The 24,651-nt window shown below is 47.5% G+C and overlaps 1 protein-coding gene across 1 annotated transcript in view; it reads left to right on the top strand.

Moving 5' to 3' along the window:
• Positions 1 to 23,329, top strand: part of PGBD5 (piggyBac transposable element derived 5) — a 240,152-nt gene extending 216,823 nt beyond the window's left edge. The window contains exon 7 of the mRNA XM_030196434.1: positions 21,835 to 23,329. Within this exon, the coding sequence (XP_030052294.1) occupies positions 21,835 to 22,030 (196 nt within the window). The 3' untranslated portion in view covers positions 22,031 to 23,329. The remainder of the gene's footprint in view (positions 1 to 21,834) is intronic.
• Positions 23,330 to 24,651: the final 1,322 nt, after the last annotated feature.

The following is a 24,651-nucleotide window of genomic DNA, read 5'->3' as shown; positions in this document are numbered from 1 at the left end:
CCTCCCGCTTCGGCGGTGTTAGGGTCAGTCAGCTCCTCCCGCGGTTGCGGTTGCAGGATAAGCCAGATCCCCCCGCATCGGCGGGTGTGGTGTCCCTCCCCCGCTCCGCGGGGATGAGCTGGACGGATTCCCCTCCCCCACTTGTGTGGGGATGAGCTGGGTTAATTCCCCTCCCCCGTTTCGGCGGTGGTGAGCTGGGCAGAGTGTCCCTTCGTGGGTGTAATTCTCTAAGTGCTGAGTCCTGCGGATGGAGCTTTGATATCGACATACTGAGGAGTTTCCGGCAGCACATGACCACATATAGGGAGGCAAAAGTTTGCTCTCTATCTCCACCTGCTGGTAGATGGACACAACCCACCAGTCTATGGATTGATCAGCTATGATTAATGGAAAGAAAATTATCAGGTATGATTATACATAATTTTACCTTAGTGTATCTGGGTTTTAAAAAGTTTTGGACAAGTTCCTGGAGGAAAAGTCCATAGTCTGCTGTTGAGACAGACATGGGAAGCAACTGCTTACCCTGGGATTTGTATCATGGAATGTTGCCACAATTTGGGTTTCTGCCAGGTACTTGTGAGCTGGCTTGGCCACTGTTGCAAACAGGATACTGGGCTTAGATGGACCACTGGTCTGACCCAGTATGGCTATTCTTATGTTCTTATGTAGAGCCTGGAATGTTTCTCTTGTGGGAGAATAGAAAAAATGAAAGTGCATCAGATTATTAGTACATCAAGATTGTAGCAGCAAGTGTCGTAGAGTGCCATGTTCACTCTTTTCTGCCTAGAACTACAGACAAAACACAGGACCATTTACAGTAACTGAAAAGGAAGCTGGCTCTATCACCTGTAACAGGATTTCCCAAACCTGCGCTGAAGATCTGAAAGCCAGCTGAGTATTCAGGATATCCTCAGTGAACATGTGTGAGATTAATGTGCATATAGAAGGCAATTCTTTTAACAGGGAGGCAAAATTTAGACGCCAAATTTCTGTGGGCTGTGATTAGTGTGTAAGAAAACTAGTGCAAACCAGCACTGGTGTTCCTCAAGTCTGAGGCGCCAAGGCTGAGGCGGGCAGAAATGGGTGCCCTGAAATGCATCATTTAACTTGTATAACTTGCAGTATTCTCTAAGCTGTCCGCATAAATATTGGCTGTGCCTATAACATACCCATGCCATATCCCTTTGAGCTCCCCCTTGATATTACATACTATCAGGCTCATTTTCGAAAGAGAAGGACGCACATCTTTTGACACAAATTGGAAGATGGGCGTCCTTCTCACAGGGTCGCCCAAATTGGTATAATCAAAAGTCGATTTTGGGCGTCCCCAACTGCTTTCTGTCACTAGGACAACCAAAGTTTACGGGGGCGTGTCAGAAGCGTAGCGAAGGTGGGACTTGGGCGTGCCTAACACATGGACGTCCTTGACCCATAATGGAAAAAAGAAGGGAGTCCCTGACGAGCACTTGGACGACTTTAGCTGGTCCTGTTTTTCTTACGACCAAGGCACAAAAAGGTGCCCGAACTGACCAGATGACCACCGTAGAGAATTGGGGATGACCTCCCCTTACTCCCTCAGTGGTTACTAACTCCCTCCCACCCTCAAAAAAAATCTTTCAAAATATTTTGTGCCAGCCTCAAATGTCATACTCAAGTCCATGACAGCAGTATGCAGGTCCCTGGAGCAGTTTTAGTGGGTGCAGTGCACTTCAGGCAGGCGGACCCACGCCCATCTCACCTACCTGTTACATTTGTGGTGGTAAATGTGAGCCCTCCAAAACCCACCACAAACCCACTGTACCTACATCTAGGTGCCCCCCTTCACCTGTAAGGGCTATGGTAGTGGTGTATAGTTGTGGGGAGTGGGTTTTTGAGGGAGGTTGGGGGGCTCAGCACAGAAGGTAAGGGAGCTATGTACCTGAGAGCAATTTATGAAGTCCACTGCAGTGCCCCCTAGGGTGCCCGGTTGGTGTCCTGGCATGTGAGAGGGACCAGTGCACTACGAATGCTGGCTCCTCCCACGACTAAAGGTCTTGCATTTGGTTGTTTCTGAGATGGACGTCCTTTGTTTCCATTATCGGTGAAAATCAGAAATGACCAAGTCTAGGGACGACCATCTCTAAGGACAACCTAAATTTCAAGATTTGGGCATCCCCGACCGTATTATCGAAACAAAAGATGGACGTCCATACAGGTTTCCCCGCCCCTCCATCGGGACGTTTTGCGAGGACGTCCTCAGCAAAACTTGGGCGTCCCTTTCAATTATGCCCCTCCATGGGGGCCCTTTTACAAAGCTGCGGTAAGCACTTACTCGTTTTTACCGCAGCAAAAAATGGCGTACTGCAGGATGCACTGAGGCATCCTATGGTAATTTCAGGATGTGCAAGTAGCTTCAAGCTAAAAAGAAAAAATTATTTTTTGGTGCGGGGGCATGTCTGTGTCTGCTTTGCTGCCTGCTAACCAATTAGCGTATGAGCCCTCACCCCCTACATAATGGGCGACAGTAAGGGCTCATACACGAATCTGTTTTAATGGCCACGTGCTAATGGCAAAATTAGCGCATGAGATAAAAAAAGAGGGGGGCACACAGGGTGTGGAGGTGCACTTAATCCCCACGAAACAAATATAGTATAAAAAGAGGAGAAGAGTGGGGGAAGATAGGCTTTTTCCAATCAATGGGGGAGACGTATAATTAAATAAAGCGTAATGTTTATTATAACAAGTTGACTCAACACAGCCGTGTTTCGGCGCTGTAGCACCTTCTTCAGATGCTATGGCCACTAATACTAAAAATAGGAATTTTGCCAACTTACCCCAGCGTTAAAAATGACTTTAGTGCACGCATAAGGGCACACTGAGGCCACCTTTTACTGCTGTTTACAGGATAGCAGTTAAGTGCACTACTAATATTTACAAACTCGCATTAATGGCAGTATTCTGTAAATCGAAACACACAAATGTTAGTATCCCTCCCATCCATTCATTGTGGATATCCCAGGCAGTTTTAAGAAGCCCTGGCCTACAAAAAGAAGAATTCTTCATGAATAAACGTGTAAAATCCAAGCGAGATGAAGACGTTGCCAAGTTTTGCAGACTTGCAGAAGCTCTGGTTGATCAAGTAGCAGAGCATGTTAACTGAAAAAAAAATGGTCCCAAAATCTCATTATGCAAATAACATGCTGATTTGCAACACAATCAGAAGTTACTGCCCCCTTGGGGGAATATGCTCAGCCTCTCATCATCATCTTCTCATAGCAGAGGTGTCATTCCATAGACTGGCTTTATTCTGGATTGCCTTCTTAGCATTCAAGAAAAAGCTTTTACTTCTGAGCATGATTAGCTAAACAGGCAAAGAATGGAATTCTTTTTATTTTTCTTCACCTTGCATTACAGAACATACTGACAGGGCTAAGGTATTAACAGCAGGGGTTTAACTGAACAGCTCTTATATTTCAAGTTGACTAGGTAGATGTATGCTGTAGGAATGAAGGAGGATCAGGAAAACTGAAATCTTCACAAACAAATATGATGAGAGCATTATCTTGGACTGGAAGTGAGAATACGTTTTACAGACAGATGGGAAATAAGGCACAGATACAAATCGCTGTACAGCAGCATCAGTTCTGCATTGTATAATTCACAGGATTTTAATGCCTCTAGAGCAAAGGTGTCCAACCTCGACCCTCACCAGGTCAGGTTTTGAGGATTTCCACAATGAATGAGCATGAGATCTGTTTGCATTCAGCGGAGGCAGTGCATGCAAGTAGATCTCATTGGGGAAATCCTCAAAGTCCGACTGGACTGTGATCCTTGAGGGGCCGATATTCAAAGTGATTTAGCTGTCCGCTGACAGCTTAAATTGCTTGGTCGAGGCTAGCTGCTAATTTTCAGCGGCACTTAACCAGGTAAGCGCTGCTGAAATTTGCGGTTAGTGACTAATTCAAATCCGGCTACGCTGAGGGCATTCTGGAGGCAGAGCCTGCACTTGACCACTTAAGTGCAGATATTCTGCCCTTAAGAGTCAGATTTTATATAAGGCGCCTAAAAAATCCGTGTGGAAAGCATTTCCACCTAAGCGTATTCTATAAGCGGTGCCTAGATTTATAGAAAATGGTATATTTATTTATCTGTAACATTTGTATCCCGCATTTTCCCACATATTAGCAGGCTCAATGTGGCTTACAAAATACCGTAATGGTGAACGCCAAGTACGGTAGGTATTAAACAAATACAATTAGAAAAAGGGTCAGGTATGGTAGGGGTAAATGGGTATAATAAGGGACAAGGAAATAAGAAATAAAAATGTCCATTGCCATGTATGTATAGATGCATTGTAGAGTTGAGGCATTTAAGTGGAATCAGTAGGGTAGGCCTTGCAAAACAGATAGGTCTTTAAAGATCGCCTGAAGTTTTCATGGTCGTGCATCATTTTCACACTCTTTGGTAGTGCATCCTACATTTGCGTACTTAAGTAAGAAAAATTGGATGTATAGGTTGATTTGTATCTGAGTCCAATGCAGCTTGGATAGTGAAGGTTCAGATAAGTACGTGATGAACCGATTCTATTTCTGGCTGGAAGATCTATTAAATCAATCATATATCCTGGGGCATCACCGTAGATTACCTTGTGGACCAGAGAGCAAATTTTGAAAGTAATGCGGTCCTTGATAGGAAGCCAGTGTAGTTTCAGTCGAAGAGGTTTAGCGCTATCAAATCTTTTTTTGTTGAATATCAGTCTGGCAGCTGTGTTTTGGGCTGTCTGGAGTTTTTTCATAAGCTGTGCTTTACAATACAATACTTTAGAATACACTTAGTTGATATCAAAGTGCCTAAAACTACGCACCAACAAAAACATGGTATAAATCCCTGTGCGTAGATTTATGCACACTGGGCCATGTTCTATAACTATGCATGTAAATTTCAGAATGCCCATGAAATGTCCATTTCCTCACCCACAACCACACCCCGGTTTGCCTGAACACGTTAGAAATTAGACACACTGTGTTACAGAATACGCTTAGCAAGTTGTGTATGTAAATTCTAATTATTGTTAATTAGTGCTCATTATTGCTTGTTAAGTGCTGTTATCAACGCTGATTAGCTTGTTAAGCTCGTAGTTATAGACTATGCCTGGATTTCCGTGTGGATCTCTAGGCGTGCTATATAGAATCCAGGGGTGGGCAGCCAGGTTTAGTGCATCAATGGGACCTCATGAAAGTCTGTCCTATTTTTATACACTAGCCCATGGCCACTTAAGTGCTGAATGTCGACTTCAGTGGCTATGTTTAGCCGGCTTAACAATTCAAATCTGAAGCCCACACTGGTCCTGGATTTGAATATCTGGGAATAACTCCGTTGACAGTGAGGAAAAAACTCACCACTGCCGACTGAATATTGGGCCCAATATCCTTAAGAGAGCGTCAGGGCTACCAAGAGGGGGGAGGGGCTGGGGGGCATAATTCCCTCTGCCCGGCATCCAAGGGGGGGGGGGGCCCGGGCTTGTGCCAGGTGCTGGCAAGGTTCTTTCTGCCTGTTTCCGCGTCTGTCCTCTCCTGTTCCTGCTTGCTGCCCAGGACCCAGATGATTACAAGTGGAGGAGTAGCCTAGTGGTTAAAGCACCGGTCTTGCAATCCAGAGGTGGCCGGTTCAAATCCCACTGCTGCTCCTTGTGATCTTGGGCAAGTCACTTAACCCTCCATTGCCTGAGGTACAAACTTAGATTGTGAGCCCTCCCGGGACAGAGAAATATCCAGAATACCTGAATGTAACTCACCTTGAGCTACTACTGAAAAAGGTGTGAGCAAAATCTAAATAAATAATACAATCATCTGGGTCCCTACTCCTGGCGCACTGGAGCAGGAGAGGACAGAGATAGGAAGCAGTGCAGCAATGATTCAGAGACAGAAAGGTGCAGGGGTGGGAGCAGGTGGCGGCGGCCCAGGGGGGGCATGCGCGCAGTGGTCCAGTCCTGCCCCGGGCCCAGCTGTGTCTCTCGGCAGCCTTAGAGAGTGTACAAGCGTAAGCAGCTTGTTGAGAGTTGCACAGTGGGTAGTAAGAGAAGAGAATAGAACAGAAGGGCATCTGAGCTCTGTATTTTAATCAGAATGCCATCTGCAAAGACAAAAAACACTTGGAAGCAAACTAAAGAAACTGTGTGAACAGAAAAAAAAAAGAAATTGTAGACGTTATATTTGAATAAAAAAATCATGCTAGTTGGGGAATTCTAGTTTTCAATAACAGTATATATTTTATCACTTCAGCTAGGAGCCATAAAACTTGTCATGACATAGTGTGCTGCTAGACCTGCATGCTGGTTCCTAATGGTTTCCCGGTAATTTGATTACAGAGTATGAAAATTGGCTTTTATTAAGTGAGATTATCAACAATAAAACCTTAGTCTAAAACAGCTCTGCTGTGGGAAACAACGCAATTATTACAACAATAGCTTCTTTGTCTTAAAATGGCAGAGAAGTGAAAGTAATAATATCGCCAAAGCGGGATACAAAATCATACTCTTGCTGTTCAGGCCCTGCCACTGACTCTTGTTCCTGATTGATGGTGTATCTGTCGCTCTCTCCTTTGGGTCCTATCTAAATAAAACAGAACAGGTCAGATTGGGTAAGGGCTGTGTGGGTAATTTTTAAGAGGCTTGATCATACAGAACAGTGCTTTATGAGCTGAGGTAGGCTGTTCTGAAATGGTCCAGGGATAGACGCATGTAATGGGGGAAATTCTATATATGGCGACGAACGTTAGCCGCTACTTCCGAGCTGAATTTTGGTGTGGAAAAACGTTCTAACGGATGCAATGCACCAAAACAGGGAAAAACAGCAAATCTGCATGAAAACACACTTTATAAAATAGCGCCTTAGCATTTCCGTGCAGCTCTGCAAAGGGGGCGTGGCCATGGGAGGAGCATGGGGGTTAGGACTGTTCCCTTAAAATGTGTGCAGTGTTACAGAATTTGGGGAATCTGTGCCCAACTTGCGTGCCAAGATTGCCCCTGGTTTCAGTGTGTGTAACTCCTCACATTGGCGGCTCTACCGTTAGGCCAGCTGAGGCAGGAGCCTCAGGTGGCGCTCTCCCCTTCCCTCCTCAACTCTCTATTCCACATTTGCCTTATTTTTTTCATTTCCAAAAGGCGGTGGGGTCTGCGGCAGCGATTCCCATAGGCTTGCCCTGCCACCAGCACTGTCCTCTTCTCCCTACTGCGACCCGTTTCATGACATAGCTTCCTGTTTCCTCAGAGGCAGGATGCAGTAGAGCGAAAAGGCCGGTGCCAGCACGGCAGGGCAGCCTGTGGGGTTCGCTGCCACCTTTACGAAAAGGAAAAAATAAGATAAACGAGGGTTGAGGAGGAAAGGGAGGAGATGCCAAATTGGGTGGGGGCGGAATCTCATCCTTGCCTTGGGCGACAGATTGCTTTGGGCAGCCCCTGAGTCCTTGCACTATGCACTATTCTATTGTCATCAATATAGAATTTCCCTCAAGGGGCATCTGTGAGAAATCAATATAGAATTTCCCTCAAGGGGCATCTGTGAGAAATCCAAAATAGAGTGCCTGTTTTGAACCTGTTTTATAAGGTAGGCTCACAGAACCAGTATCAATTGTGCCAAATGCTGAGGAATACGTGTATACCTGTTCTGAAGCTGGTACAAATGAATAAAATCTGCGTGTACATTGCAATTCCCCCTCTGCTCTGTCCACACTGTTCTGCCAAGGACAACTACACACAGGTCATGTAAAAGCAAGTACATGCTTTCCACATGCACACTTTTTTAAAAATTATATTTTTCAAATAACCTAACAAAAGAAGACTTCGTTACAGAAAAATGATGAAGTTCAAGCAGAATAAACATAGAACTAATAAGTCGTCATATAGAAAGCAAGCCACCCTTGAACAACGAAGTCCAAGCCCCACCACTAGGAAGGAGAGACAACAGAAAAGTGAGAGATGACATTAACGAAATCATAGATCAATAAGCTTACTAAAATAAGGAAAAGCAACTGTGTTAGGTACATTAGAAATTAATACCATCAAATAATTCTAGTAACTCGAAGACTCTATCATTGAGAAGGCTTTGGACCACATGCACACTTTTAACAAACTTCACATGCAGAAAGCCAGAGGCACAAACATGGATGCATATTTTCAAAGCACTTTGGGAGGCTAAGTTCCATAGGTTTCTATGGAACTTTGGGAGGCTAAGTGCTTTGAAAATAAGCCCCATATATATAGTGTCTACTGTCACATGTAGATCAAGGATTCTCAACCCAGTTCTCAGGACATCAGTTTTCAGGATACCCACAACGAATATACATGATGTAGATTTGCATACCAAGGAGGCAGTGCATGCAAATGTATCTCATGCATATTCATTGTGCGTATCCTGAAAACTTGACTGGCTAGGTTTGTCCCAAGGACTGGGTTGAGAACCTTTGATTTAGATGTTTTGGGGGTGGAGGATAAGTGGAATCATAGGAGCCGACTCTGTGGGTGATTGATCACCCCCAGTATTGAGAAAATTCCTTGTATGTGTCCAGGGAGGGGTTATTTCCACTGGGCTTAGCACCCCCAATAATTTTGAAAAGTTAGCTCCTATGTGTGGAATAGGGGGTAGAATTGGCACTTACGTGTATACCCATGCACCTATCCTTACCAGTGCATACATTCACTCAATTATATGTGCCTCAGAACAGATGTCAATGAGGGGCTGCTATTTTAGATCTAGACCTTCGTGGAATGCAGGACTTAGTGCAGGAGGTAACAGTGTTGGGTCCCCTGGGAAACAGTGATCATAACCTGGTCAAATTTGACTTACTAACTGGCGTGAAGTCACTAAGGAAATCTACTGTAGGAGCTTTTCATTATCAAAAGGACGTCTTTGATGAGGTAAATGGTTAAAAAGAAGCTCAAAGGATCAGCTAAGAAATTACAGACCAGAAAGCCCAGTGCCAGGCAAAATAGTGGAAACTATTATAAAGAATAATATTACTGGATATGTAGACAAAAGTGATTTAATAGAACAGTCTCACCAATTTCCTTCATTTTTTGAAGGTGTGAATAAACGTGGTTAAAGGGGAGCCGGTTGAAATAGTATAAGTAGATTCTCAGAAAGCTTCTGTCAAAGTCCCTCATGAGAGAATCCTGAGGAAATTAAAAAGCCATGGGATGGGAGCCAATGTTCTGTTTGGATTAGAAACTGGTTAATGGACAGAAAACAGAGTATGGTTAAATGACTATCACAGTGGAGGAGGGTGGAATGTGGAGTGCCCCAGGGACCAGGGGCAGCCCAATGCAATCTGGTGCCCGAGGTAAAGGTTGATATGGTGCCCCCCCACCACCACCACCCCCAGCTCCTCCTCAAAACTACAATCAGGGAGTAAGGGGGTTGGGAGTTACAGAAAACAATTAAGCAATTGCGTTTATTTTGAAATCATGAAAATAAATATATGAATCATATATTTATATATTATATGCACAGAAAGCCAAAGTCAAAAAGTCCGATGTATCGAACCACACACAAAAGAAAAATGTCCAGTCCGTTCTACCAGGGTTGAGCTCTCTGCTGCACAGCCTAGCTGGGGGATCAGGGTTGCAGGGGGGGGGGTGTCTTTTATTAAGGGGCTGTTTTCCAGCTGGAAAAGATAGACTGCTTCAGATTCCTATATAGAACCTATATATCGGCATAATCTCTCATCTCTTTTATACAAGGAAAGCAAAGGCCATCACTTAGTGAAAAATAATAATAGACTTCAAACTAGAAACAAATATATAGACATAAAATGAAATAGAAAACAACCCCCCCCCCCCCCCCCCCCCCCCCCAGAGTGGATGCAGCAGAACCCCAAAGAAGGAGAAACAGAGATGCATTTGCCACCGGGCCAGGACCTATTTGCGCCCTCCCTCCCCATCCATTGTGAATGAATAATGTCACGGAATGCCTAGTCACCTGTCTGGGGCTATCCCAAAGCAACTTAGCGGGTCTATCCCCAGCACAGCTCAGGCCAGTACATCTTGGCTGAATTTGAGCTCCTGGGCCAATCAGACCCCAGAACAACAAATTTTAAAAGTAGTTGGCCACATCACTGCAGGTTACTTCTTCTGTGTACTAACTAAAGAGGGAACAGTTATTTCTGTGTAGCAGCTTTAAACATAAACATGCACAACCTGTTGGCCAAACTAGAGAAATACTCTTCAAGAATAATTAATACAAGTTACAGGCTTAAAACCCACTGTTTTGTCACAAATACAAAACCAGAAAATTCAAACTCAATATACATTTAGCAAACAAGTCATACAACAGCAGCACCAATTCTATGATACAAACAGCAAAACAGTACTTATTACTCCTGGGGAAATTCAGTGCAAACTGAAACTTTCTGCATAAAACATTTTTGGAAATTCTTCTCCCTGTTTATTAAGCCACACAGCAATGCTGACACAGGGGGGGGGGGGGGGGGGGGGGTCTGTGCGCAATATTTTAAAACTCTGCATTATTTGTAATATTTTCTGCAGAATTTCCCCAGTCATAATTCTTGACCAGTCCCCCAAGTTCCTCCTTCCCCAGTAATAATCACTGTCCAGGCTCTACCCTCTCTATTTCTTTCTCACCCGACTTAGCTTGGACCCCTTTCCTTCCCCCAGTGCCTAGTTCTTTCTCTCCTCTTAAACCCCAAAGCCTACCTTCTTCTATTCTTTCTCTCCTTGCCCCCCACTTTACCATGTCTTTCTTTCAGATTATTTATTTATTTGTTACATTTGTACCCCACATTTTCCCACCTATTTGCAGGCTCAATGTGGCTTACATAGCGCCGTGGGGCGAAAGCCTCCTCCGGTCAATAAACAAATATAGAGCAATGTATTACAAATGAAATAGATATGTACAGACACAATAGGAAACATAGAGAGGGAAGTTATATAAAGTTCACTAAGATCAAAACAAGCCTGGGTTTACTTGAGTCGCTGGATTCAGGTGATTAAGTTGGATCATTAGGATATGCCTTTTCGAACAGATAAGTCTTTAGTGATTTCCAGAAGTTGAGGTGGTCATACGTAGTTTTCAGGGCCTTTGGGAGTGCATTCCAGAGTTGTGTACTTATATATGAGAAGCTGGATCCATGAACTGATTTTTTATTTGAGTCCTTTGCAACTAGGGTGGCGGAGATTTAAATAAGAGCATGATGATCTGATTGAGTTTCTGGTTGGTAGGTCTATAAGGCCAGACATATATATGTCCGGTCTGGGTAGTGGTGAGCCCTTAGGTTCCCTGAGGCCCGGAGGACCTCAGAGGACTGCCGCGCACCCCGGATCTTCACCCGCGGCGACCGCCGTTCACCGAGGGTTGAGCCCCCAGCTGCAGGCGGCCAGCGGGACTGCTGGAACCGCGGGGTGACGGCCGGCCTGGCTGGACGCCAGCAACACAGTCTCGGAAGAGCAGCTAGCAGGGACGGCTAGCACTGCAAGAGCACAGTCTCTGAAGGCGGCTAGCAAGAACGGCTAGCTGAAGGGAACACAGTCTCTGGAGGTGGCTAGCAAGGACGGCTAGCTGAAGGGAACACAGTCTGTGGAGGTGGCTAGCAAGGACGGCTAGCTGAAGGGAACGCAGTCTCTGGAGGTGGCTAGCAGGGAAGGCTACTGAAGGGAACACAGTCGCTGGAGGTGGCTAGCAAGGACGGCTAGCTGAAGGGAACACAGTCTCTGGAGGTGGCTAGCAAGGACGGCTAGCTGAAGGGAACACAGTCTCTGGAGGTGGCTAGCAAGGACGGCTAGCTGAAGGGAACACAGTTTCTGGAGGTGGCTAGCAAGGACGGCTAGCTGAAGGGAGCACCGTCACTGGAGGTGGCTAGCAAGGACGGCTAGCTGAAGACAGTCACTGGAGATGGCTAGCAAAGACGGCTAGCTGAAGACAGTCACTGGAGATGGCTAGCAAGGACGGCTAGCTGAAGACAGTCACTGGAGATGGCTAGCAAGGACGGCTAGCTGAAGGGACGCAGTCTCTGCACTCCACGGCGTCGGCTTCTGACAATCGAAACGGAAGCGCTGGGCCCTTCTTGCTTCGGGGTTTAAATCCCCCGCCCATCTCTCCTCTTCCTGGAAAGGCGCCAATCCCGCCGGCCCTCATAGGCAAGGAGCGCCCGGATTGGCGGTCCTGCCTACCAGGCGGAGACTCTCCTACCACGCGCCAATCCGGTGCGAGTGGGCGGAACTTGCCTGCTGCTGCTCTGGATGGGGAGACGACGATGCCGGCGCCGCCATCTTGGCCGGCGTCTCCCCTTCCCCGAGGCCGGCATCCGCTCCCGCCAGTCGCCAGCCTCGGAGCGACCCGCGGTAGCGCTGGCCCCGTCGGGGACTGATCCCTGCCGCCCTGGAGCCCGCGGCCCCCGGCGATCATCGCTCCCCACCGCGAGAGCACCGGTAAGGGCCCGGGACGGGACAGTATCCTCCCCGGATGCCCCCTTTTCCCCGGGCCCGGGTTTGGACGGATGCCGGGTGTGGAAGGCTTTGATCAGCTCCGGAGCATGTACATTCGCCACGGGTTCCCAGGAGTTGTCCTCGGGACCAAAATTCTTCCAGGACAATAAATAATATAGCTTTCCCCGCCGTTTCTTGGAGTCCAGAACCTCGTCCACTTCATACTCCGGATCGGGGTCAGCTTCTAGATCTTCGGTCTTCTGCTGTTGGGGATGCCATCGAGACCCTTGGAAATTCTTCAATAAGGAAATATGGAAGGCGTTGTGCACCCGCAGGGTCCTAGGTAGTCGCAATCGATAGGTCACAGCTCCAAGTCTTGATTGGATTGCAAACGGTCCAATATACCGAGGTCCCAATCTACGAGAGGGCACCCGGAGTCGGAGGTATTTTGTGCTTAACTATACCTTCTGCCCTGGTTCCAAGACGGGAGCAGCTCTCCGGTGACGGTCTGCGAAGACCTTGTATCTGGCAGCTGCCCTCTGCAGTTGCTCTCGGGCCATCTCCCAGACTCTTTGCAGGCCCGCCAACGTTACATTCACCATGGGGGTTGTAGATCCAGACGGGAAAGGTGCTGGCAGTCGAGGATGTCGTCCATATACCAAGAAAAATGGGGAGTCTCCCGAGGCCGAGTGGACACTGTGATTATATGTAAACTCGGCCCACGGAAGTAGAGAGACCCAGTTATCTTGGCGCTTGTTGACAAACGCTCGTAGGAACCCTTTTAAGGTTTGGTTCGCCCTCTCGACCATGCCATTGGTCTGGGGATGGTATGCTGAGGAAAAATGGGTCTTCACCCCCAAAGCGGAGCACAAGGCCCTCCAGAAACGCGAGGTAAATTGGGGACCTCGGTCACTAATAATCCGAAGAGGCAGCCCATGAAGTCGAAAAATGTGTTGGATGAAGAGTCGGGCCAACGCGGCCGCCGACGGAAGGCCCGGCAGGGGAACGAAATGGGCCATCCGGGAAAAACGGTCAATCACCACCCAGATCACCGTGTGTCCGCGGGAGCTGGGGAGGTCGGTGATAAAATCCATGGAAAGCTCTGTCCAGGGGCCTGTCGGTACGGACAGTGGTTGCAACTCGCCCATGGGGGTCCCGATCGTCAGTTTAGTTCGGGCGCACACAGGACAGGTGGTGACGAAGTGAAGAATGTCCCGCCTCATCTGAGGCCATCGATACTGTCTGGCAATGAGACGCAGGGTCTTGTGATACCCAAAATGGCCCGCCCACCTGGACGAATGCCCCCATTGCATTACCTTCGCTCGATCAGCGGCCGGCACTAGTGTTTTCACAGCCGCGACCTCCCCTACAGCCGCGCTGAGGCATGCCGGGTCCAACATGGACTGGATCTCCCTTGTCTCCTCTGGAACCTCAAATGCTCTGGAGAGAGAGTCCGCAGGGGTATTCTGAGCGGCAGCCCGAAAGACCAGTTGAAAATGAAATCTGGCGAAAAACAATGACCACCGGGCTTGTCGAGGATTGAGCCGCTGGGCCTCCTGCAGATACAGTAGATTCTTGTGGTCAGTGATCACCGTGAACCGATGTTCCGCTCCCTCCAGCAGATGTCTCCATTCCTGCAGGGCTAATTTCAAGGCTAAGAGCTCTCTATCCCCCACGGTATAATTACACTCCGCCGGGGAGAATCTACGAGAGAAGAACGAACAAGGCTGGCGCCGGCCCTGGAGGTTCACCTGAGAGAGGACCGCCCCGGCTCCCAACGCGGACGCGTCCACCTCCACAATAAAGGGTTTCTCTGGATCCGGGGCTAGCAAAATGGACGCTGATTTGAAGGCCTCTTTCACCTGGCGAAAGGCCACTTGCGCCTTGGGCGGCCAGTCCCGGACATTAGCGTTTTTTCTTGTAAGGGCTGTCAGCGGCGCCGTCAGTTGTGAATATTGAGGAATAAACTGGCGATAGTAGTTCGCGAATCCCAAAAAACGTTGTAGTGCCTTCAATCCCAGCGGCTGTGGCCACTCTCGAATTGCCCGGAGTTTGTCCGGCTCCATCTGTAGCCCCCCGGGTAACAGAATGTGTCCCAAAAATGGTAGCGACCTCTGATGAAAAGCGCACTTACTGAGCTTAGCGAACAGGCGGTATTGCCGTAACCGTTGCAGCACTGCGCGAACATGGCTCACATGGTCCGTGGGGTTTTGGGAAAACACCAAGATATCGTCCAGGTACACAATCACTGTGGAGTTCAAAAAATCCTCAAGCACAAAGTTGATAAGTCGCTGAAACACCGCAGGGGCATTACACAGGCCAAAGGGCATCACCCGATACTCGAAATGTCCCTCGTGGGTGTTAAAGGCCGTCTTCCATTCGTCCCCTCGCCGAATTCGAACTAAGTTGTAGGCCCCCCGCAAATCCAACTTAGTAAACATTTGGGCTCCTTGCAACCTGCCGAAGAGTTCGGGGATGAGCGGTAGAGGAAAACGATCCTTTACCGTGATGGCATTTAACCCCCGATAGTCAATACAGGGCCTTAAGGAGCCATCCTTCTTAGTGACGAAAAAGAATCCGGCCCCGGCCGGGGACGTAGAGGGCCGGATGAAGACTTTCCGCAGATTCTCCCGGATGTATTCCTGCATTACCTTGGACTCTCCTCGGGACAGGGTATATAGGCGACCCCGCAGCGGCACGGTGTCTGCCATCAAGTTAATGGCACAGTCAAACGACCAATGGGGCGGTAGAACCTCCGCCTCCATGGGACTAAACACATCTGCAAAGTCTCTATAGTCCATAGGCAGGGAGCCCAGCTCTACCCGTGCCCCCCCGGGCACCACCGCCAGGGCAGGGCAGCTGCCGGTCCGGCCCTTACAACAGTTCCCCCGACAGGCACTACCCCAAGCCTGGATGCTTCCCCGGGTCCAGTCAATAACAGGGCAATGACTCCGTAACCATGGCAGTCCTAGGACCACTGGATGAATGGTCCGGGATAGAATCAGGAATTGGACCTCCTCCCGGTGGTCCTCCCCCACCTGTAGTCCCAAATAGGGGGTGATCTCTGTGACCGGCTGCGGTAACGTCGTTCCCTGGATGGAGGTTATTTGCAGTGCCGGCTGCCGTGGGAGCGTGGGCCAGCCCATCTGTTGCAGCAGCTCGCGCCCGATGAAGTTGCCCCCCGACCCCGAGTCCACCAGGGCCCGGGTCTGGATCATGGTCTCGTGCCATCGTAGGGTTACTGGCAGAGTGATCAAGGCATCCGGTAGGGGAGCGGAATGCCCCAAGACCCCTCCCCTCAAGGTGCCTTGGGGGAGGCGTTTCCCGCCCGAGAGGGACAGGCTCGGATAAAATGTCCAGCCTCACCACAATAGAGGCACAGTCCATCCCACAGGCGTTTCTTCCTAGCGAAGGGAGCCAGCCGTTGCCGGCCCATCACCATCGGCTCCTCCCCACTCTCCTTGGAGTCCCGGTTCCCACGGCGAGGAGACAGCCCCTTAGCAGTCCGGGACGTTCCCCGCATCCACTTCTGCCGTTCTGCCCGGGCTCTGGCTCGCTCCTGGAACCGGGTATCTACTCAGATACAGAGCGAAATCAGGGCATCCAACTGGCCTGGGACCTCTCGTCCTGCCAATTCATCCTTGATTCGTTCTTGTAACCCTTCCATAAAAATTGCCATCAAGGACTCCGGGTTCCAACGGAGCTCCGTGGCTAAAGTCCGGAAACGAATGGCATAATCGGCCACCGTCCCCTCCCCCTGATGAATTCGCAGCAGTTCCGACGCCACGGAAGATGGTCTCCCAGGAAGGTCGAACACCATACGGAACCGGCGCTGAAATTCACTATAGTCATCCAGGATGGGGTCCTGTTGTTCATTCAGTGGGGCCACCCAGGCCAGGGCCTTCCCTTCACATAGGCCCATGATATATCCCACTTTACTTTGGTCTGAAGCAAATGTCTCCGGTTGCATCCGGAAGGCCAGGTTGCACTGATTGAGGAACCCCCGGCAACCTCCGGGGGCCCCATCATATCGTGCCGGCTCAGGGAACCGAGGTCCCATGCGGAACCCTCCCGAACGGGGAGCTGCTGCGGCCCCCGGGACCGCAGCGGCCTGGTTCTGTACCTGAAGCATTGAAAGTTGAGAGTAGACGTTCTGAAGCGCCCCTGACAGGGCGTTCAACTGCTCCTGCTGCTGCTGAAGTACCTTGGCCAGGTCCTGTAGATCAGGCTGCGTCGGCAAGCTCATGGCTTCTGTTTCCTGTCCGGTCTGGGTAGTGGTGAGCCCTTACGTTCCCTGAGGCCCGGAGGACCTCAGAGGACTGCCGCGCACCCCGGATCTTCACCCGCGGCGACTGCCGTTCACCGAGGGTTGAGCCCCCAGCTGCAGGCGGCCAGCGGGACTGCTGGAACCGCGGGGTGACGGCCGGCCTGGCTGGACGCCAGCAACACAGTCTCGGAAGAGCAGCTAGCAGGGACGGCTAGCGCTGCAAGAGCACAGTCTCTGAAGGCGGCTAGCAAGGACGGCTAGCTGAAGGGAACACAGTCTCTGGAGGTGGCTAGCAAGGACGGCTAGCTGAAGGGAACACAGTCTGTGGAGGTGGCTAGCAAGGACGGCTAGCTGAAGGGAACGCAGTCTCTGGAGGTGGCTAGCAGGGATGGCTAGCTGAAGGGAACACAGTCTCTGGAGGTGGCTAGCAAGGACGGCTAGCTAAAGGGAACACAGTCTCTGGAGGTGGCTAGCAAGGACGGCTAGCTGAAGGGAGCGCCGTCACTGGAGATGGCTAGCAAGGACGGCTAGCTGAAGGGACGCAGTCTCTGCACTCCACGGCGTCGGCTTCTGACAATCGAAACGGAAGCGCTGGGCCCTTCTTGCTTCGGGGTTTAAATCCCCCGCCCATCTCTCCTCTTCCTGGAAAGGCGCCAATCCCGCCGGCCCTGATAGGCAAGGAGCGCCCGGATTGGCGGTCCTGCCTACCAGGCGGAGACTCTCCTACCACGAGCCAATCCGGCGCGAGTGGGCGGAACTTGCCTGCTGCTGCTCTGGACGGGGAGACGACGACGCCGGCGCCACCATCTTGGCCGGCGTCTCCCCTTCCCCGAGGCCGGCGTCCGCTCCCGCCGGTCGCCAGCCTCGGAGCGACCCGCGGTAGCGCTGGCCCCGTCGGGGACTGATCCCTGCCGCCCTGGAGCCCGCGGCCCCCGGCGATCATCGCTCCCCGCCGCGAGAGCACCGGTAAGGGCCCGGGACGGGACAAAATATGTGACATAAGAAGAAGCAAGCAGCTGCACATCAGACCATTCCTCTTCCTGGACCAGCCTAGGCCCACTGCTTATTTGAACCATGCAAACTCCATGCAGCCATGCAGTTCAAGTAAGCAGTTGAGTTTAGGCCAGCAGAGGAGGAGATCTTCCTTATGCCACATAATCCGGAATGGCAGCACTACAAATATTACACTGAACCCTAAAACACCAAAACATCTATTTAAGTAAAACAGAACACTGAGGAAACAATTAATTTCCTTTTTTACTGAACCCAATACATAAACATCTGCAATGTACATTTCCCAAAGCTAACATATTCCAGTTAATAAATTCAAAATAAAATATATTTTTCTGCCTTTGTGTGTCTGGGTCTTATTGGTCCCAATTTCTTTTTTCTGCTTTCCTGTCTTCTGCTAAATCTGTTTCCAGCAGCCGCTGTCCATTTGTTATTTCCTTCTCTCTCCTCCTTCCCTCACTACACCTGTATCTGACGCATCAGTCTTTCTCTTTAAGCTCTCTCCTCCATTTTTTCTTTTCTGCCTCTGTCCACTCAAATTTCACCCTCTTGCTCTATTCCTTTTCACTTTTCATCAACTTATCAACTTTCTATCTCCTTCTCTCTTCCCCTGGCTCTCACATTTCCTATTCTCTTTTATCTTTCGTCTGCTCGCCATGACCACATTCTACCCTCTGTACTCATTATCCTCTTCTCACTCATCTCCTTGACATCCCTCCTATGGCCTTTTCCACATGGATCTACCATTCCTAGCATCCCTGCTCCTTATCCTTCACCCCACCCTTGTAACCCTTCCACTCCCTGATATCTCTCCTTCCCTCCTTTCTACCCCATCTGACATCTCTTTCTCTCCTCCCCCATTCTGCCATTTCTCTTGATCTGTCTGCTGCCTTTGATCTGATTGACCACTCTCTTCTTCTATCTCATCTCTCTTCCCTTGGACTATCTGGTGTAGTTCTTAAGTTCTCTTCTTTCTTCACTGGCCAATCCTTCAAGGTTCTAACCTCTTCCTCTGATCTGGTACCTGAAGGGTCAAGCCTCTCTTTTCTTGTCTTTAACCTCCTCCTTAGTCTGTTAGCTAAAGTCATACAAGAATTTGCAATATCAACCTACATTTCTGCAGACAACATTCTTCTTATTTACTACACTGATCCTGACACACCTGACTTCACTCCCTTTCATGACTTGATTCAGTCACACAATGGCTGTCATCACTCCGCCTTTTTATTTATTTATTTATTTATTGCATTTGTATCCCACATTATCCCACCTATTTGCAGGCTCAATGTGGCTTACATAGTATTGTTAACATAGTTATTCCAATATGTTAGGTACAGTGAGTATTGTGAAGAGATTAATTAAGGGAAGAAAGGAGGTGGTCTTTTATAACTGAATGGGTTGGTTAAGTGGATTAGTGGGGTTGTAGGTTCTCATTGTAGGCCTTGTTGAAGAAATAAGTCTTCAGAGATTTGCGAAAGATATTTGTTTCGTTGATTGTTTTCAGGTCTCTGGGTAGTGCATTCCATATCTGCATGCTCATGTAGGAGAAGGTGGTGGCATGCATCAGCTTGTATTTTAGTCCTTTACAGCTGGGGAAGTGCAGGTTGAGGAATTTGCGCGATGATCTTGTAGCATTTCTGGGAGGTAGGTCCACGAGGTTTAGCATGTAGGTTGGGGCGTCTGCGTGAATGATTTTGTGCACAATCGTGCAGATCTTGAATGCAATGCGTTCCTTAAGTGGGAGCCAGTGCAGTTTCTTTCTTAAGGGTTTTGCACTTTCATATTTAGTTTTTCTAAATATGAGTCTGGCGGCTGTATTCTGGGCAGTGAATGTTTCATTAGTTGACCCTTATACCGGTTCCCCGATGCTGGACCACATTTCACTAGATCTTCCTCAGGAGGAACCACCATTATATAGACACTCATCTAATCGGCTGCGTGCCGGATTAAGACTCCCTCGGGCGTGGGATTTGTCAACACCTGTGCAATGTTGTAAAAGAACGTTTGTTGAAGAGGTGGACTGCCTGGTGGTGGTCAACAGAAGATTCACATTTGAACTAAGTGTGACACATTTGGAACTATAACAACCAGCATTTGTTTGCTGTATGAACACAGAAGCCAAGTGGAAAGCGAGGCGTGAATTACTGCGTTGCAGAGACTGAGTTGTGTTCCTTTAATTGTTAGCGAAAATGTGAAAATATATAGCACAGGATGAGAAGGGTGAATGGATGATATGAGTGAGAAGTTTTAATTATATATATAGAATAAAGGTTTTTGTGATAAATATAACAATACTGGAGTCTTTTTGTGGTAGAATTGAAGTTTGACTATGGGAGTTCAGTTTTATCCCCTGATTAGTAGTTTTATAAAATTGTACCATTGAAGACATGCATTCAACATGGTACATACTTAAATGTATGCAAAACCTAGGCATTCCTGGGGGCAGAGTATGGAAAAATGGGCTTGTGACAGAACAGTGTGTTTTAAGCCAGAAAAATTGCCTTTGTTAATTCTGAAATGCATTTCTCCAGTTTGGCCAGCAGGTGGTGCATGTTCTATATTAAAGCTGTTATAGAAAAGTGAATGCCCTTTTTTAGTTTCACTCAATGAAGAAGTGAACCTTCAGTACTGTTAGCAATATACTTTTAAAACTTGTTGACTGGCCTCTGATTGGCCTGGAGTTTGAAATTACCCAGGAATTGTGGTCTGTTGATTAAGTTTCAGCACAGGAGAAGAGAGAGAGAGAGAGCTCTTTGGCGAAGAAGGGCAACCTTCGAAAGCTAATCAAGAAATGTATTAAGTTATGTCCAATAAAAAAGGTATCTTATTTTCTTTTCCATGTTTTATTTTGTTTGATTTCTATTGATAACCTGAAGCCCTTTAAAAGACAGTTATATTTGATAACTGGTGAACAGCTATATATCCTAATCTTCCCATGTACTTTCTAGGAAGTAAGCAAATGTTTAGTTAGTGTTATAATTGATCCATATTTCAGTTACTTGTTCTTGTTTGCTAATTGCACAATTTTGTTCCACTGTTTGATTTTAAAAGACAATAAACAATATTTAGTTTATTGCCTCTCTTTCTGGACTGATGAGGAATCCTGGTGGTTTGTGTGCTGGGTCTGTCAATGCTTTCTGGGAACTGTGGGACCACTGGGAGTGTGGCCTCCTGTAACCTAGAAATCACTGGGGATAATTTGAGAGCGGGAGACTTGCCAGAGGCGGTTGTGACCCAGTAGGTGGGAGGAGGGTGTTAGTGTAGAGCACAAGCGGCAGGTGCAGGTGGACCTGAGCAGTGCTGGGGATAGACCCTCTTAGTGGCCGTGGAGTAGCCCCAGACAGGTGGTTAGGCGTTTCATGACAGGGACAAACTCTCTTCAGTGTCCGCACATGGCTGCCATGATGGAAAGTTTCTCCCTGATGTCACAGAGCTATTAATAGAGGCACTATTTTCTCTTCTCCTCCCCACAATGACCACAAATTCTCCTCGCCACCCTGCCCCCCGCAGTAACTGTCATTGCTCTATTCCATTCTCTACCCCCCCCCCCCTCACGATGACCTGATCTGCACATGCTCAAGGCCCCACACCAGCCTAGCGCCAGAACCGTGAGGAAAATGTAAGAGAGCACATAAGTATTGCCATACTGGGAAAGACCAAAGGTCCATCAAGCCCAGCATCCTGTTTCCAACAGTGACCAATCCAGGTCACAAAACCTGGCAATATCCCAAAAAAGTACAAAACATTTTATACTGCTTATCCCAGAAATAGTGGATTTTCCCCAACTCCAGTTAATAATGGTCTATGGACTTTTCCTTTAGGAAGCCGTCCAAACGTTTTTTAAACTCCGCTAAGCTAACCGCCTTTACCACATTCTCTGGCAACGAATTCCAGAGAGATCCAGTCTTTGCGAGGGGGGGAAGGAGTGTGGAGGAGAGCAATGCCTGTTACTGCGAATTCTGTGGGGTGGGCTATTATTGGAGGAATCTAAATTTGGCTTTTAAGACAATATTTACAGGGTTTTTTGATGCTGAAACAGGAGGGTGGGCTATTATTAGTATCAATATCATTAAAACTATCTTTCCATTCTTTCAGAGTCATTTTAAAGTTAACATATATTTTATTTTTCTTTGTGTTGCAGGTACTTTATTTCTCATAAACCAAACAAGACCTGGCAACAAGTGTTCTGGTTTTCTATCAGTATTGCTATCAACAACGCCTACATTCTCTACAAAATGTCAGATGCTTACCACATGAAACGGTACAGCCGGGCACAGTTTGGGGAGAGACTGGTACGGGAGCTGCTAGGTTTGGAAGATATCTCGCCTACCCTTTGATGCACAGCTTCTCCTGGTGGGTGGGGGAAGTCAAGACCACAGCTCTGGGACCATGACACCACCCATGCTGCTGTACAGAAAAATGACAAGCAAAGCTTTGGGGATGGGTGAGAGCTGCAAGAGACTTTATCAAATAGTTATAGCTGGGAGTGAGAATCCTGAAGAGGCTAACATGGATACATAAAATGTGCAGCTACCTTTAAACCTTAAAAATGAAAATGTATATACTGTAAGTTGCCTGCCATTTGTACTGTAGGTGATATTGGTTGAGAATGTCATGGCAAGATGGTACCGTCATATCATAATTCTGTCTAAAGTACAGAAAGGAACTGCAATGTAACAATACTAGGGGAGCCTTAAAATATATATAAATATATTATCATCCTAGGAGTTATTTATCTGTGGGATATACTCTGTGCTTGCAGTACGTATTTTGGTGGAAAATGCTCACCTTGTTCTGTGATGAGAAATGCTTTAAACAGGCAGATATGAATTTGGTATATACATGCTTGGAATGCACCTCTGCTGTATTTTATTCTTGTTTCAAATTTGAACCATGAGAAAGAAAAGGTACTAGAACTTAAAAGAATAATTTGTCAGATATTTATTTTTCACCCAGACAAGATACAGAAATGTAAGCAGTGCCTGAGAGTCCACCCCAAACCTATTGAGAAACAGAAATGTGAAATGTATACAAATTTTATTTTGGCTTTTGCTCACACCTTTTTCAGTAGTTACATTCAGCTGTACTAGGTATTTTCCTAGTCTGGAGGGCTCACAATCTAGTTTTGTACCTGAGGAATGGAAGCTTACGTGTCTTTCACAAGGAGCAGCAGTGGGGTTTGAACTGGGCATTCCTGGATATCAAGCCCGGTGCTCTAACCATTAAGCAACTCCTGGTTATTCCAGGGCTTAATTTGTAGATAAAAGGAAGTGGAACTGTGGAGTTGGGAGAGGGTTGTGTGGGCTAAAAGCAGTAGCAACAGGAGAAGGGGGGCTGGGTTAGGGAGTGTATTGACTGTCCACTGCTCTGACTAAGCTTACCACTTCCCCTCCTCTTCCCTGGAGGCTCCTGCTGTTCTGGGTTATTTCCATGTGCTGATTTGATATGTATTCAGTAAAGTGTTATTGCATATTTAAGGCTGCCTTTGGGAACCTGGACACCCTGGAGAAAACTAATTTGCTTTTAGTGATTACATGGGTATGTCTATAATATCCAGTAATGCATAGATACATTTTCAAATTGGTTTTGTTCCATTCTTGCCATTTGATAATTGCAAATTAAATTACATTTTTTTTTTTCAAAAAGATCTCTGTAATCTAAACATTAGGACAATCCAGATCTGTTTTCCTGGGCCATAAAAAAGGTATCATCTTTATTTGTTCTATTTCTATTTATTACCTGGGACATGAGAAAGCTTTGTGGGAGATTGGTCACTTGGGAACTCATTTTCGAAAGAGAAAAATGTTTAAAATGTGTCATAAAGCAGTATTTGGAGAAAAATCTTCTCAAAACATCCCATTCGATATTTTTGAAACCTGTTTTGCAAACGTCTGTCTATACAATTCAGCTCCAGCGCAGCCAGATTACAAGGGGGCTTTTTGGGGCATTTCAAAGGTGGGATTAGAGCGGGTTTAGGACATGCCTAATACGTGGACGAAAATGTCCAGGGCAAAAATCTAAATGCTTTGGTCTAGACCTGTTTTTGGAAGAATAAGGCAAAAAAAAAAAGGTGCCCTAGATGACTAGATGATCACTGGAGGGAATCAGGGATGACCCCCTCCCCTTACTCCCCCAGTGGTAACTGACCCCCTCCCACCCCCCAAACATTGGAATGACAGTAGTACTTATCAGCCTTTGACAGCCTCAGATGTTATAGCCAGGTCCATTACAGCAGCATGGATTAGTTTAGTGATGGATGCAGGTGAACCCGGGCCCATACCTCCCCCTACCTGTACACTTGTGGTAGAAACTGGTAGGGGGAGCCCTCTAAAACTCAACAGAAACTCACTGTCCTCACATATAGGTGCCCCCTTGTTTTTGGTTTTTATGATTTTATTGGCTTTGTACCTTGAGCTCATCAGAAACTGTCACCCTGGGGTTTCTCTCCTGGTCAGTACGTATTAACCTTGCCCCCTGTAATGTGCTACGTTTTTTAGATTTCTAGAGCTCACATGCCTAACTTGCCTGCACTTGTGCTAATTGTCAAGTATTCTACCACTCCTTGTTTTTAGATCACATCTCATTTTTTCTGTTCCTTCAGGGGTGTCTACTCTGTTGCAGATGTTAGTGTCATCTGCAAAATGATAAAGCACTTTCATTATAACTCCTGTATATAATTACTCAGAAAGATTTTATACAGTTTCCTGAAACACTCGACTAATCTCCACTCTCTCCTCAGGGTGAATTCTGTTTACCGCCACTCTCCATCTATTGCTCAAGTAGTTTCTAATCCAGTTCTCCTTCTTGGGACCCAGCCTAGGCTGATCAGTTCATTAGTGAACCTCCTGGAAGGGACACATTCAAAACTTTGCTGAAATTTAAGGGCCCCTTTGACCAAGCTGGCAAAAAGGAGGCCTGCGCTGCATTTTTGACACGCACTGAGGCCCCCCTTCTACTG

The sequence above is a fragment of the Microcaecilia unicolor genome, chromosome 3 (assembly GCF_901765095.1).
Source record: "Microcaecilia unicolor chromosome 3, aMicUni1.1, whole genome shotgun sequence".
In the NCBI taxonomy this organism is placed as follows: Eukaryota; Metazoa; Chordata; class Amphibia; order Gymnophiona; family Siphonopidae; genus Microcaecilia; species Microcaecilia unicolor.
Note: the sequence above shows the minus strand (reverse complement) of the source record. Positions and strands in the feature narration are given on the sequence as shown.